At 69.9% G+C, this 15,944-nt stretch overlaps 1 protein-coding gene across 1 annotated transcript; it reads left to right on the top strand.

Annotated features, from left to right (window-relative positions):
• The first annotated feature begins 1,045 nt into the window (after window positions 1–1,045).
• On the top strand, window positions 1,046–11,992 carry GRK2 (G protein-coupled receptor kinase 2). Its single transcript, XM_075712102.1, has 21 exons — window positions 1,046–1,158; window positions 2,690–2,766; window positions 3,455–3,528; window positions 3,842–3,943; window positions 4,229–4,303; window positions 4,828–4,889; window positions 5,208–5,259; window positions 5,622–5,713; window positions 6,029–6,128; window positions 6,225–6,303; window positions 6,705–6,835; window positions 7,265–7,359; window positions 7,437–7,544; window positions 7,623–7,689; window positions 9,417–9,517; window positions 9,602–9,668; window positions 9,753–9,848; window positions 9,923–10,085; window positions 10,190–10,326; window positions 10,564–10,677; window positions 11,831–11,992. Exons 1-21 carry the CDS (start codon window positions 1,046–1,048, stop codon window positions 11,990–11,992), a joined length of 2,067 nt encoding a protein of 688 aa, XP_075568217.1.
• The last annotated feature ends 3,952 nt before the right edge of the window (window positions 11,993–15,944 follow it).

Raw genomic sequence — 15,944 nt, 5'->3', positions numbered from 1 at the left:
ACAGTGTCACACACACACACAGTGTCACACACAGGCGCACAGTGTCACACACACAGTGTCACACACGCGCACACACACAGTGTCACACACACGCACAGTGTCACACGCACACAGTGTCACACACACGCACACACACAGTGTCACACACACGCACACAGTGTCACACGCAGTGTCACACACACACGCACTGTGTCACACACACGCACACAGTGTCACACGCACACAGTGTCACACACACACGCACTGTGTCACACACGCACACAGTGTCACACACACGCACAGTGTCACACACACGCACACACACAGTGTCACACACACGCGCACAGTGTCACACACACGCACACACACAGTGTCACACACACGCGCACAGTGTCACGCACACGCGGTGTCACGCACGCGCACAGTGTCACACACACGCACACACACAGTGTCACACACACACACACAGTGTCACACACACGCACACACACAGTGTCACACACACGCACACACACAGTGTCACACACACGCAGTGTCACACACACGCACACACACAGTGTCACACACACGCGCACAGTGTCACACACACGCACACACACAGTGTCACACGCACACAGTGTCACACACGCACACACACAGTGTCACACACACGCACACAGTGTCACACACACGCGGTGTCACGCACGCCCGGGTGGGCGGGGCGGCGGGAAGGACGCCCCCTCGCCCCGCCCCTTCCCGCCCAGGCCCCGCCCCTTCCCCGCCCAGGCCCCGCCCCGGGCCGGCAGCGCCGCCCGGCAGGCAGGCAGGGGCACGCGCAGGGGCGCGCGCAGGGGCGCGCGCAGGGGCAGCCTCCCCCCCCCCCCCTCCCCCCGCCATGGCCCCCCGCCGCTGAGCTCGCGCCACCGCCTGCGCCTCCCCGCGCCGCGCCGGGCCGGGTCCGTCCCGGGGCCATTCCGGGTCCTACCCCGGTTCCGGTTCCGGGTCCCGGTTCCGGTTCCGGGTCCGTCCGGGTCCGGTCCGGCGGCGCTGGGCGGCGGGGCCGGCGGGGCCGGCGGCGCGGTGCAAGATGGCGGACCTGGAGGCGGTGCTGGCGGACGTGAGCTACCTGATGGCCATGGAGAAGAGCCGCGCCGCGCCCGCCGCCCGCGCCAGCAAGAGGATCCTGCTGCCCGAGCCCAGGTGAGGCCCCGCCGCCGCCCCTCCGCCCCTCCGCCCGCCCCTGCCCCGCTTCCCCCTGCCCGCAGCGCAGCCCGGGCCCTGCCCCCGCGCTGCGGCCACCCCCGGGCTCAGCCCTCCCGCTCCCCGGCGGCACACCGGCTGCGGCGGGCACCCGCGGCCCCCGCGCACCCGCCCCGGCAGGCAGGCGTGCACCCGGCGGCCCGGGCACGCACGGACACGCGCGGCGGCTGCACGGCACACGGACGCACGGAGCCTTGCCCGGTGCACGCCAGACGGACGCACGGATGCGGGACGCACGGACGCAGGGATGCACGCCTTGCCCGGTGCACGCCAGACGGACGCACGGATGCGGGACGCAGGGATGCACGCCTTGCCCGGTGCACGCCAGACAGACACACGGACGCGGGACGCACGCCTTGCCCGGTGCACGCCAGACGGACACAGGGACGCACGCCTTGCCCGGTGCACGCCTTGCCCGGTGCACGCGAGCCGGACGCACAGACACGGGGATGCACGCCTTGCCCGGCGCATGCAAGCCGGACACACAGACGCAGGGATGCACGCCTTGCCCGGCGCATGCAAGCAGGACACACAGATGCAGGGATGCACGCCTTGCCCGGCACACACGAGCCGGACACACGGACGCAGGGATGCACGCCTTGCCCGGCGCACACGAGCCAGACACACGGACGCAGGGATGCACGCCTTGCCCGGTGCACGCCAGATGGACACACAGACGCAAGGACGCACGCCTTGCCCAGCGCACGGCGGCAGCCAGCCCTGCGTGCCCGCTGCCCGCACCCACGCACCGTCCCGCCACCCGCCTCCCCTGCCCCGCACACCCACGGCCGAGCGTGCGCTCGCGTGTACGCACGCACACGCGTGTACACGCGGGGGGGGGGGCTGCATGTACGCGCGCATATGTCCGTAGGCGCCCACGCGCCGTCCGTCAGCACACGCAGGGGCTCGGCTGGCCCACACGGGACCTCCGGCCTCCCCACGCGTGCACGCGTGCACCCTCCCCACGTGTGCACGCACGGGGCCGCAGTGCTCCCCGCTGCGCTCGCCGCGTCGCGCTCGTGCGCGCAGCCCCTCCTGCCCCGCGCACCCCGCTTCGCAGCTTCCCCTCGCACGCCACGACGCCCCGCACGACGCGCGTGGGCGCGCGCTGCCCCGCTCCTCCCCACGGGCCTGGCGTGTGCCCCCCAGCCCCGCTGCCGGACCCCACTGCCCTCCTGCGCCTCCACTGCCAGGCATTTTTGGGGGCACCCTCCTCCCCAACCTCCCTTAGACCCCAACACGTGGGGCACCCTGTGCCTGACCCTTACCGGGGCCCAGCAACCTGTCACGCTTTCGGGGGGGGACACACAAGATGGGAGGACGCGGGGTTGGGGTGGCAGAGGGGCAGGGGAAGGCGCAGGGGGTAAAGGAGGGGCAGGCGTGGGGGGCACCGGGGGTGTCGGGAGCAGAGGGCTGCCGGGGTGGGGGCACGGGGCAGGCGTGGCGCTGAACCCCTCCGGTGTCTCCCCAGCATCCGCAGCGTCATGCAGAAGTACCTGGAGGACCGGGGGGAGGTGACGTTCGACAAGATCTTCACGCAGAAGATCGGTGAGCTGGGGACACGGGGGGCACGGGGGAGGGCACGCGGGTGAGCGCCCGCGAACACGGGGACGCTCGTTGTGTGCCGGGGGCTGCGTTGGTGGCGGCCGTGACAGCGGCCGTGCCCGTTCCCCTCTGCCCCTGGCATGGCCTGGGGCGAGCGAGGGGGGCTGTGGGGCCGGGCTGGGCAGAGCGTTTGGGGGGTGCGTGACACAACCCCCCGCGCCATGTCCCCCACCCCGTGTCCCCCGCCCTGTCACTTCCCCCAGCGCTAACCGTCCGGGGCAGGAAGCGCCTCTCACTTCCTCCCGCCGGCTCTGGCGGTTTCCGGGCACGTCCGCCCCACGGCAGCTGTTCTGCGGTGCCCGCCGGTGCCCCTGCCCCATCGCTCCCCTGCCCCATTGCTCCCCCACCGCACCACCCTCCTTGCCCACCCGCCGCGCCCCTGCCCCACAGTGCCCTATAGCACCACGCCGCTCCTCCCCGTGCCGGCCCGCGTCCTTGCCTCGCTGCATCGCCTTGCCAAACCTTGGCCGGTCCCCAGCTTGGCACTTCCCCTTCCCCAAACCTGGCGTGGGGGTGGCTGTGGGGATGAGCAGGCCCAGGGGACATCCCTGTGCCGCTTGGCCTGGGCTATGGGGCCCGCGCTGCCGCTCTGGGGTAGGCACCTCTCACGCCACAGCTCTGTCCCTGCCAGGGTACCTGCTCTTCCGCGACTTCGCCTTTAACCAGGCAGAGGAGGCCAAACCCCTGATGGAGTTTTATGAGGAGGTGAGATGGGGGGGACCCATCTGGAGGGACCCCCGTGGTCATTAGGAGGGTTGGGGGTGGGATTTGATACCTCTAGGGCCCGCAGACACGGTAACGAGAGCATGCGGGGTGCCCAGGGAGCCAGGAGGCGATGCCCTGGGTTCCCAGGGGACACGATAACCATCGGGTGCCCGCGGGACGTGGTACCCAGAGGGGCTGGAGCCGTGGTTCCCGGCGTAAGAGGTTCGGGGGGATGCCCAGCCCTGGGCTGCGCCTGCCGGCTGTGGGGTGAGGGCTGTGTGCCCCTGTGCCACGGGAGCTGTGCCCTTGCCAGATCAAGAAGTACGAGAAGCTGGACTCGGAGGAGGAGCGAACCGCCCGCAGCCGCCACATCTTCGACCATTACATCATGAAGGAGCTGCTGGCCTGCTCCCACGTGAGTGCTGTGCCGCACGGGCGCTGTGCCGGCACTACGGTGGGCTGAGGTACTGGGGTGGGGTCCCCAGAGCAGGTGGGAGGGATGTACCCAGTACGCCCAGGGGGTCTGGTACCCAGCGTCTTCAGAAGGAGCTTCCAAAACCACCACTGACTCTGTTCAGCCGCAGACCCAGCCCTATGGGTCGGGGTTCCTCCGTGAGTTCCCCGACTTGGGCAGCGCTGCCTTGCTCCCGTGCCCGCGTCCCTTCTGCCCGGGGTGACGCGGTCCCGTTTTGCCTCGCAGCCCTTCTCCAAGAGCGCCACGGAGCACGTCCAGAGCCGCCTGAGCAAGAAGCAGGTGCCCCCAGACCTCTTCCAGGTGGGCATCGCCCGGGACAGAGAGAGGGGGTCCCTGCCACCTCTGGTACTCGGAGGGTTAATCCTCACGGGGGACCGGTGAGAGGGTGCTGGGGGCTGGTGGGGACAGGGGCACCTAGAGGTGATGGGGGGGGTCCCAGAAGGTCTGGGGGGACCCCAAGGGATGGTGAGGGGCTCCCCAGCAGGGTGGGAACGCGGGGGATTGCCGGTGGTCCCTGTGGGGCGGCAGTCAGGAGGCTGGGGGGGGCTCCTCGGAGGGTGGTGATTGGGACCCTGGATGTAGAGGTGACCCGGGGTGACGTTGCGGTCCCCAGGGGTGGTGACGTTGGGGTCCCCAGAGACTCAGCTGACCCGGGGTGGCAGAAGCACCCCCAGGGCCCGGCAGTGGCAGGGTGGCAGCGGGGAGATGTGAAATCCCAGGGGTGGGGTGGAGGAGCCCTCACCTAATGATGGGACCTGAGGGGTGCGGGTGACCTGGGTGGCACCGGGGACCCGGCGCTGAGCCCTGTGTGTCCCCCCCCCCAGCCCTACATTGAGGAGATCTGCCAGAACCTGCGCGGGGGCATCTTCCAGAAATTCATCGAGAGGTGAGATGGGGGGGAGAGGTCCCACACGGATCGGGGTGTCCCATCCCACTGGGGACCGGGGTCTCTCGGCCCAGAGAGGGGCCAGGGCTCCCCTCTTAGATAGGAGCTCCGGGGTGTCTGTCCCCAGACCAGGGACTCAGGGGACTCTTCTCATCCCCAGCTCTGGCCTGGGGTCTCTGTGTTCCCAGACGGGGGTTCCGGGGGATGCTGCCTGTCTCCAGACAAGTCCAAGGGGTCCTTCTGCCCCGAGATGGGTCTTGGCGGGGGGTGGGTTTCTCCAGGGGCTCCACTCTTTGCCCTCTCTGTGCTTTATTGCAGCGACAAGTTCACGCGGTTCTGCCAGTGGAAGAACGTGGAGCTGAACATCCATGTGAGCAGGGACGCCTGCGCCTCGGGGCACCACTCGGCGCTTCCCGGGAGGGGGACGTGGGCATGTGACGAAGCGGCTGCCCCGGGGTTCGCTAGGGCTGGTGCGGGTACCCTGGGACGAGCACCCCGCAGGGGCACCCTCGCACACCCCCCAGGCTTTCCCTCACGGGTGGCTCTCCCACCCCTGCCCGTGCTCACGGGGACGTGGAGCGGCCTCCGTGTTCCTCGCCCGGGGAAACTGAGGCAGGGTGTGGGGACCCCCCCCCTCCCCCCCCCACAGACACACACAGCTCTTGGTGCAGGGCAGGTGCTGCGGCACCCAGATGTCCAGGCTCACCCCCGCCTCCTTCTCGCCCCCTCCAGCTCACCATGAACGACTTCAGCGTTCACCGAATCATCGGCCGCGGTGGTTTCGGGGAGGTCTACGGCTGCCGGAAAGCGGATACGGGCAAAATGTAACGGGGGATGCTCCATCGCGGGGTGGGGGGATCTGCCCGCCATGTGGGGGGACGCTGGGGCTGTGGTGGTGGTGGTCCCAAGGGCGTCTGCGGCAGTGTTGCCATGACGACAGATGTTTAGGGGGTTGCGGAAGTATCGCCATGGCTACGGGTCTCTGGGGGATACGGGGACGTCACGGCCGTGGGTGGTGACTGGATGCGGTGATGTGGCCGTGGGTGCTGGCAGCGGGGGGACGCGGTGGTGGCACGGGAGGGACGTGGCGGCGTGGCCCTGGGCGGAGGCGGGACCCCGCAGGGACTCTTTGCCCCCAGGTACGCCATGAAGTGTTTGGACAAGAAACGCATCAAGATGAAGCAGGGCGAGACCCTGGCCCTCAACGAGCGCATCATGCTGTCCCTCGTCAGCACCGGGGTGAGGGGACGCGGGCACCGGGCAGGGGAGAGGGACGGTGAGGGAGGGTGTTCCCGGGGCACCGCCGGCACTGCCTGACCCCGTCTCTCCTGCCAGGACTGCCCATTCATCGTGTGCATGTCATACGCCTTCCACACACCCGACAAGCTCAGCTTCATCCTCGACCTCATGAACGGTGAGAGGCCCCCGGCCCCGAGGGACCCCGTGGCCGATCCCTGGCCCCAGGGACGTGGCCGGCCTGAGCCAGGGGAGGTTTAGGTTGGAAATTAGGAAAAATTTCTTCACGGAAAGGGTGGTCAAGCATTGAAACAGGCTGCCCAGAGAGGTGGTGGAGTCCCCATCCCTGGAGGGGTTCAAAAAACGGGCAGAGGTGGCACTTTGGGACATGGTTTAGTCTAGTCTACCCTTCATTGGTTTAGTGTGGACTTGGTAGTGTAGGTTAATGGTTGGACTGGATGATCTTAAAGGTCTTTTCCAACCTAAACGATTCTATGATTCTCAAACCTCCTCTGCCCTCGCTGTCCCCGGGGCACGGAGCGCACTGCCAGCGTGACAGCCTGGTCCCTGTCACCGCAGGAGGAGACCTGCATTATCACCTCTCCCAGCACGGCGTCTTCTCCGAGACGGAGATGCGGTTCTACGCGGCTGAGATCATCCTGGGCTTGGAGCACATGCACAGCCGCTTCGTGGTGTACCGCGACCTCAAGGTGACTGTCCCCACGGGCACCCCACAGCCACCTCGGGCACCCACACCCCCACGGGCACCCTCGGGCCCTGCAGGTGTCTAGAGGCCCCATTGGCATCCCTAAGGTGCTGTAGGAACACCCACCTGGGACCCTGTGGGCACCCACAGGTATCACAGGCACCCACAGACCCTTTGGGAGCCCTCAGACCCCGTGGGCACTCCCCAAACCCAGAGGGCACCCCCAGATCCCATGGGTACCCTTGGGTCTCTGCAGGAGCCCCCCAGGCTCCATGGGCACCCTTGGGAGCCCGCGGGCATCCTGACACCCCGGGGGGCACTCGCAGACTCCACCGCTGCTTCCCCAAATCCCACAGAGCACCCCAGCCTCGCTGCCCGCCCCGTGCCCACGGGCAGCGCTGGGGCTCAGGGGGTGGCCACGGTGTCTTGGCAGCCGGCAAACATCCTCCTGGACGAATTTGGGCACGTCCGCATCTCAGACCTGGGCCTGGCCTGCGACTTCTCCAAGAAGAAGCCCCATGCCAGCGTGTGAGTGCACCCGTGCCCCTGCCTGCCCTGCCCGCCTGCCTGCCGCGGCCCCTCACCCTCCTCTGTGTCCCCCGCAGGGGCACCCATGGGTACATGGCGCCGGAGGTGCTGCAGAAAGGCGTGGCGTACGACAGCAGCGCCGACTGGTTCTCGCTGGGCTGCATGCTCTTCAAGCTGCTCCGCGGGTGAGCGTGCGGGCGCGGGTGGGCGCCGGCGGGCGCGGGTGGGCACCGCTGAGTTCCCCTCTCCCCTCGCGGCCGCAGGCACAGCCCTTTCCGGCAGCACAAGACGAAGGACAAGCACGAGATCGACCGTATGACCCTCACCATGGTGAGTTGGGGCACCCCGGCCTTCGCCCCGTGTGCCAGGGAGGGCTGAGGTGGGCGCGGACAGGGCGCGAGCACCCCCGTGCTGCTGTGCCCCCCGCACCGGGAGCTGGCGGGGGCCTGGGGGGCACACGGGGTGCGTGGGGGGCGTCAGGGCCAGCTGCTCCCTGAAGGCGAGCAGCGCCCGGAGCGTGTTTTCGTGCCTATCTCTACGTGCGTGCACACATGTGTGCAGAACGACATACGTGTGCGTGCAGAACAACATACGTGTGCGTGCAGAACGACGTGCAAGTGGGTGTCTGCACCTGGGCGTGTTTGCGTTCACGTGTCGGGGCGGGGTGGGGGGTAGGTTGCACGCCGGTGTGTTTGCAGTGCCTTGTGCGCTGCCCGCGCACGCACGCGTCTGCGCGGCGTTGCCACGTGTGAGCCGCCGTGCGGTCGCGTGCCCGGCGCATGCGCATGCCCGCTTGCACGGGCCTGGGCGCGCCACACATGGCACACGCGCGTGTGTGCGCGTGCCTGTGCGTGCACGTGTTGGCGCCCGGGTGCGTGTCGGCGTGCACGTGCACGTGCACGCTTCCCTGTGCGTGTCCGTGTGTATGCTGTGCACAAGCGGGTCTGTGTGTGTCTGTGCGCGCGTGTGCATCCCTGTCCCCGTGCACATGTGCATCCCCGTCCCTGTGCGCGCGTGTGCATCCCTGTCCCTCTGCGTGCGTGCGCATCCCTGTCCCTCTGCGTGCGTGCGCATCCCTGTCCCCGTGCACACGTGTGCATCCCTGTCCCTGTGCACGTGCGCATCCCTGTCCCCGTGCACGTGCGCATCCCTGTCCCTGTGCACGCGTGTGCATCCCTGTCCCTGTGTGCGCGTGCGCATCCCTGTCCCTGTGCGCGCGTGCGCATCCCTGTCCCTCTGCGTGCGTGCGCATCCCTGTCCCCGTGCACGTGCGCATCCCTGTCCCCGTGCACACGTGCGCATCCCTGTCCCTGTGTGCGCGTGTGCATCCCTGTCCCTGTGTGCGCGTGTGCATCCCTGTCCCTGTGTGCGCGTGCGCATCCCTGTCCCCGTGTGCGCGTGCGCATCCCTGTCCCCGTGCACGTGCGCATCCCTGTCCCTGTGTGCGCGTGCGCATCCCTGTCCCTGTGCGCGCGTGCGCATCCCTGTCCCTCTGCGTGCGTGCGCATCCCTGTCCCCGTGCACGTGCGCATCCCTGTCCCCGTGCACACGTGCGCATCCCTGTCCCCGTGCACGTGCGCATCCCTGTCCCTGTGTGCGCGTGTGCATCCCTGTCCCTGTGTGCGCGTGCGCATCCCTGTCCCCGTGCACGTGCGCATCCCTGTCCCTGTGTGCGCGTGCGCATCCCTGTCCCTGTGCGCGCGTGCGCATCCCTGTCCCCGTGCACACGTGTGCATCCCTGTCCCCGTGCACGTGTGCATCCCTGTCCCCGTGCACGTGTGCATCCCTGTCCCCGTGCACGTGCGCATCCCTGTCCCCGTGCACACGTGCGCATCCCTGTCCCCGTGCACGTGCGCATCCCTGTCCCCATGCACGTGCGCATCCCTGTCCCCGTGCACACATGCGCATCCCTGTCCCCGTGCACACGTGTGCATCCCTGTCCCTGTGCACGTGCGCATCCCTGTCCCTGTGTGCGCATGTGCATCCCTGTCCCTGTGCGCACGTGTGCCTTGGCGCTTGCGTGCTCCCGGTACGAGCAACCGCGCCCTGTCCCGCAGGCCGTCGAGCTGCCGGATTCCTTCTCCCCTGAGCTGCGCTCCCTGCTCGAGGGGCTGCTGCAGCGAGACGTCAACCGGCGGCTGGGCTGCATGGGGCGCGGGTGAGTCGCGGCGGGGGCCGGGGAAGGAGGGTGTGCCGGTGCTGCAGCCGAGAGCCTGCCGTGCTCACCCCCCTCGCTCCCCAGGGCTCAGGAGGTGAAAGAGGAGCCCTTCTTCAAGGGCCTGGACTGGCAGATGGTTTTCCTGCAGAAGGTGAGGGGCGCGACGCCTGGGCACGGGAAGGGGTTTCGGGGGGCGCGGGCAACCACCCCTCTAAAACCCCTTCCCTGCCCGCAGTACCCGCCGCCCCTGATCCCGCCCCGCGGCGAGGTGAACGCGGCCGACGCCTTCGACATCGGCTCCTTCGACGAGGAGGACACGAAGGGCATCAAGGTAGCGGGGCGGAGGGGGCCGAGCGTGGCGGGGCGGAGGTGGCGGGCAGCCCCTCACCCGGCGATGCCCACCAGCTGCTGGAGAGCGACCAGGAGCTGTACCGCAACTTCCCGCTCACCATCTCGGAGCGATGGCAGCAGGAGGTGACGGAGACCGTCTTCGAAGCCGTCAACGCCGACACCGACAAGCTGGAGGCTCGCAAGAAAGCCAAGAACAAGCAGCTGGGGCACGAGGAGGGTGAGTGGGGCCGGGTGCCCCCCCTGGGTCCCCCACCTAAGAGCCCCCCAAGCTCTGGCCGTGCCCTGGGCTGACCCTGCCTCTCCCCGGCGCGGCGGGCGCAGAGTACGCCATGGGCAAGGACTGCATCATGCACGGGTACATGGCCAAGCTGGGCAACCCCTTCCTGACGCAGTGGCAGCGCCGCTACTTCTACCTCTTCCCCAACCGCCTCGAGTGGCGCGGGGAGGGCGAGTCGCCGGTAAGGCGGGCGCGGGGGCGAGCACGGGGGGCACGGGGCGAGCACGGGGGGCGCGGGGCGAGGCGGGCGTGCATGGATGCGGGCAGACGTCGGGGCGCGCGGGGCACAAGGAGGTGTTTGGCGGGGGCACGGGGGGTGAAGGATGTGGACGCGCGAGGGGCATGGGGGGATTTGGGGGGGTCTTGGTGAGGACGCGGAGGTCTGGGGGCGGGGGCCGGGCTGAGCCTGTCCCCCCAGCAGTCCCTGCTCACCATGGAGGAGATCGACTCGGTGGAGGAGACGCAGGTGAAGGAGCGCAAGTGCATCCTGCTCCGCATCCGCGGCGGCAAGCAGTTCGTGCTGCAGTGCGACGTGAGTGTGCCCTGGCTCACCCGCTGGGGATGGCCACCATCCCCTGGGGTCACCGGCCACCCCTGCCAGGCGCTAGCCACCTCCTGCCCGTCACCGGCCATCTCCCCTTGGGTGCCGCTTGCTCCCACTGGGGACTAACCAAACTTTGCTGGGCGCTAGCCACCTCCTGCTAGCTGCTAGCCAGCCCCTCTGTTGGGTGCTAGCCACCTCCAGGCCATCGCTCGCCATCACCTGCTGGCCACTAACCCCTTCCTCCTGCCAGCTGCCAGCCACCTCTTGCTGGCCACTAGCCTTGCGTGTTTAGCCCTCCGAGCCATCACGGGGCACAAATACAGAAAGCTTGGGGCACACCCGGAGCGCTGGCACCCTGGGGAGCCCCTGGCCACCCTGTACCCTGCCCTGGCACCCCAAGCTGTCCCTGGCTACCCTGTACTGAGCCCTGGCCACCCCGGGGAGCCCCTGGCCACCCTGTACCCTGCCCTGGCACCCCAAGCTGCCCCTGGCTACCCTGTACTGAGCCCTGGCCACCCCGGGGAGCCCCTGGCCACCCCATACGCTGCCCTGGCACCTTGGGGAGCCCCTGGCCACCCTGTCCTGAGCCCTAGCCACCCTGGGAGGCCCTGGCCTCCCCATACCCTGCCTTGGCACGCGGGGGAGCCCCTGACCACCCTGTGCCTTGCACTGGCCACCCTGTCCTGAGCTCTGGCACCCTGGGGAGTGCCTGGCCACCCTATACTGAGCCCCGGCATCCTGGGGAGCGCCTGGCCACCCTATACTGAGCCCTGGCATCCTGGGGAGCCCCTGGCCACCCCATCCTGAGCCCTGGCCACCCCATCCTGAGCCCTGGCCACCCTGGGAGGCCCTGGCCACCCTATACTGAGCCCTGGCACACTGGGGAGCCCCTGGCCACCCCGTCCTGAGCCCTGGCACCCTGGGGAGCCCCTGGCCACCCTATACTGATCCTTGGCACCCTGGGGAGCCCCTGGCCACCCCATCCTGAGCCCTGGCCACCCTGGGAGGCCCTGGCCACCCTGTACCCTGCCCTGGCACCTTGGGGAGCCCCTGGCCACCCTGTCCTGAGCTCTGGCCACCCCGTAACCCTGCCCTGGCCCCCCGGGGAGCCCCAGCCTGACCCGTGCCCTGCCCCGCACAGAGCGACCCCGAGCTGGTGCAGTGGCGGAAGGAGCTGCGGGACGCCCAGCGCCAGGCCCAGCAGCTGCTGCAGCGGGTGCCGCGCATGCAGAACAAGCCCCGCTCGCCCGTGGTGGAGCTCAGCAAAGTGCCGTTCATCCAGCGCTCCGCCAACGGGCTCTGACCCGGTGCCGCCGCGCCCGCTGCGCCCTCCTCCCCCCTTCCCACCCCGCCTCTAATTTATTGGGTTGGGTTCCCGCGTGCCCCCGCTCCTTTTTGTCGTCCCCGGGCCAGGCGGCGGGAGGATGCCCGGCACCGGTCTCGCCAGCGGGCACCGGGCACGGCGTCGCCCTCCCAGCCCAGCCTCCGGCACGGAGCTGGCGCTGGGCACGCGGCGCGGCTCGCCGCCTCTCCCCGCCATCCCCCCCCGCCCCGTGCACCCCAAATCCTCTACGAACTCTCCGGCTAAGATGAAGGCAGCCCCCGCGCCCCTTTCTCCGTGCCCGCCCGCTTCGCCACCGCTGTGCGTGCCAAATGGGGCAGGTGGGTGCCCAGCTCCGGCCGGGCAGGGAACCGGCCGGCTCGTTTTGACTCGTAGCCTTCGCCCACCTCCCTGCCAGCCGGCGTGCCCCGGCTCGCCCGCGCCCGTCGCGTGGGTGCCAATTCCTTGGTGTGCGTGGGTGTGAGTGTGTGCGTGTGCCTCGCGGGACCCCCTGTAAATACTGTACCATGGGTCCCCTGCGCACCCCCCCCGCTGTGCCCCTGCCCCTCCTGCCGCGTCCCCCCGCACCCCGCCCCGGGCAAAGGGGGCACCCCCTGCCTCCCCCCAAGCTGTGGGGCGGTGGTGCCCAGTTGGGGGGCACGGGGTGGCCGAGGAGGAGGGAGCAAGTGGGATACCCCCCCCCCCAAACTCAGCCTCGTGTGACGCTGGCCCCAGTCCCCAGCCCGTGGGCGCTGGGTGGCCCCCCCAGGGTGGCCCCCAGGGCCACCATCCCCTGCCCAGGGTGGCCCCAAGGGTGCCCCCCCAGGGTGGCCCCCCCAGGGCCACCACCCCCTGCCCGCCCCGGTCCCTGGCAGCGTCTGTAAATATTGGTCTTCGGTCGCTCTGCTCCAGGGGCCGGGGCGGGCGGGGGGGGGCACCAGGCAGGGCCGGGGCCATCGGTGAATGAGATTTTATTAAGCAGAGATGTGAGAATGCCAGAAAAAAAAGAAAAGGAGAAAAAAAAATAAAAAAGAGTTTTTTATAATAAAAATCTGGAAAAACACCATCGAGCTCCACCTCGTTTTGGGGGTGGCGATGTCTGTCCCCCCCACCCCGTACCCGCCCCAGGGGCTCCGTGCCCCAGCTCCCTGCTGCCTTGGGACGGGGGCTGCCTGCGTGGCCCCCCCGGGCACTTCGGGGATGGGGGGGGGAGATGTCCCCTGTGGGATAGGGGGGTCCCCGGGCAGCTGTGGGTGCTGGGGGGGGGGGTGGGAGCAGGGGGTCGGGTGCCCGTGGGTGACCTTGGCTGTCTCGCCTTGCCGCGGGGCTGCGCGGGCAGCACCCCTCCTGCCTGCACCCTGCCTGCGGGCAGCACCCCTCCTGCCTGCACCCTGCCTCCTGGCAGCACCCCTCCTGCCTGCACCCTGCCTGCGGGCAGCACCCCTCCTGCCTGCACCCTGCCTGCGGGCAGCACCCCTCCTGCCTGCACCCTGCCTCCTGGCAGCACCCCTCCTGCCTGCACCCTGCCTGCGGGCAGCACCCCTCCTGCCTGCACCCTGCCTCCTGGCAGCACCCCTCCTGCCTGCACCCTGCCTCCTGGCAGCACCCCTCCTGCCTGCACCCTGCCTGCGGGCGCTGCATGGGGCTGGGGCCGGAGGAGGGATGGGACAAGATGGGACAGGATGGGATGGGATGAGATGAAATGGGACAAGATGGGGTGGGATGGGATGGGATGGGATGGGATGGGATGGGATGGGATGGGATGGGAAGGGATGGGAAGGGATGGGAAGGGATGGGACAAGATGGGAAGGGATGGGATGGGATGAGATGAAATGGGATGGGGTGGGGTGGGATGGGATGGGAAGGGATGAGATGGGATGGGATGAGATGAAATTGGGTGGGGTGGGATGGGATGGGAAGGGATGAGATGGGATGGGATGAGATGGGACTGGATGGGACGAGATGGGACGGGATGGGATGGGATGGGATGGGAAGGGATGAGATGGGACAGGACAGGATGGGATGAGATGGGATGGGACGGGAAGGGATGAGATAGGACAGGATGGGACAGGACGGGATGAGATGGGACAGGACGGGATGAGATGGGACTGGATGGGACAAGATGGGATGGGACAGGAAGGGATGGGATGGGACAAGAAGGCATGAGATAGGACAGGACAGGATGAGATGGGACAAGATGGGATGGGACAGGACAGGATGGGATGGGACAGGACAGGATGAGATGGGACAAGATGGGATGGGACAGGACAGGATGGGATGGGACAGGACAGGATGAGATGGGACAAGATGGGATGGGACAGGACAGGATGAGATGGGACAAGATGGGATGAGATGGGATGGGACAGGACGGAGGCAAGCCCAGGCCCGGTTGAACGGTGCAGGAGGTCCCGAGCACCGGGTACCGGCTGTGGGGCTGTGGAGCGCGGCGTGAACGGGCGGGGAGTCCCGGTGCCCCGCAGCCCCTCAGGGTACCCAGGAGATGCCGGGGAGGGGGCAGCCCCCGGTACCGGGGCAGGAGCGGGGTAACGGGCCCGCGGTGCGGGGCAGGCCGTGGGCCCCGGGGGCAGCATCGGCGGCGGGGGCAGAGCCGGTGCCCGGCTCGCCCTGCTCGGGGCCGCGGATCTGATTGCCGGTGCTCGGCACGGGATGACCCGGGGGGGGGCCGGGGCTGGGGGCCGGGGTCCCGGCTGCTATGCCCAGTGTGGGTTCCGGGGGCTGGTGCCTTCCGTGCCCGGTGCCGGCTGCCGCTGCCCCCCGTGCCCAGTTCCCGGTGCCGGTGCCCCCCGTGCCCGGTTCCCAGCTCCGGGTGCCGGTGCCCCCCGTGCCCGGTGCCGGTGCCGGTGCCCCCGGTGCCCGGTTCCGGGTGCCGGTGCCCGTGCCGGTGCCCCCCGTGCCCGGTGCCCGGTTCCGGGTGCCGGTGCCCCCCGTGCCCAGTGCCGGGTGCCGGTGCCCGTGCCGGTGCCCCCCGTGCCCGGTGCCCGGTTCCGGGTGCCGCTGCCCCCCATGCCCGGTGTCCAGTTCCGGGTGCCGGTGCCCACCGTGCCCGGTGCCGGTGCCGGTGCCCCCCGTGCCCGGTTCCCAGCTCCGGGTGCCGGTGCCCGCCGTGCCCGGTGTCCGGTTCCGGGTGCCGGTGCCCCCCGTGCCCGGTGCCTGTGCCGGTGCCCGCCGTGCCCGGTGTCCGGTTCCGGGTGCCGGTGCCCCCCGTGCCCGGTGCCGGTGCCGGTGCCCCCCGTGCCCGGTTCCCAGCTCCGGGTGCCGGTGCCCCCCGTGCCCGGTGCCGGTGCCGGTGCCCCCCGTGCCCGGTTCCCAGCTCCGGGTGCCGGTGCCCCCCGTGCCCGGTGCCCGGTTCCGGGTGCCGGTGCCCGTGCTGGTGCCCCCCGTGCCCGGTGCCCGGTTCCGGGTGCCGCTGCCCCCCATGCCCGGTGTCCGGTTCCGGGTGCCGGTGCCCCCCGTGCCCGGTGCCGGTGCCGGTGCCCGCCGTGCCCGGTTCCCAGCTCCGGGTGCCGGTGCCCCCCGTGCCCGGTTCCCAGCTCCGGGTGCCGGTGCCCGCCGTGCCCGGTGTCCGGTTCCGGGTGCCGGTGCCCCCCGTGCCCGGTGCCTGTGCCGGTGCCCCCCGTGCCCGGTTCCCAGCTCCGGGTGCCGGTGCCCGCCGTGCCCGGTGTCCGGTTCCGGGTGCCGGTGCCCCCCGTGCCCGGTGCCTGTGCCAGTGCCCGCCGTGCCCGGTGTCCGGTTCCGGGTGCCGGTGCCCCCCGTGCCCGGTGCCGGTGCCGGTGCCCCCCGTGCCCGGTTCCCAGCTCCGGGTGCCGGTGCCCGCCGTGCCCGGTGTCCGGTTCCGGGTGCCGGTGCCCCCCGTGCCCGGTGCCTGTGCCAGTGCCCGCCGTGCCCGGTGTCCGGTTCCGGGTGCCGGTGCCGC

Source organism: Pelecanus crispus, chromosome 6, assembly GCF_030463565.1.
Source record: "Pelecanus crispus isolate bPelCri1 chromosome 6, bPelCri1.pri, whole genome shotgun sequence".
Taxonomy (NCBI): domain Eukaryota; kingdom Metazoa; phylum Chordata; class Aves; order Pelecaniformes; family Pelecanidae; genus Pelecanus; species Pelecanus crispus.
This window is presented reverse-complemented; position numbering and strand designations above follow the sequence as displayed.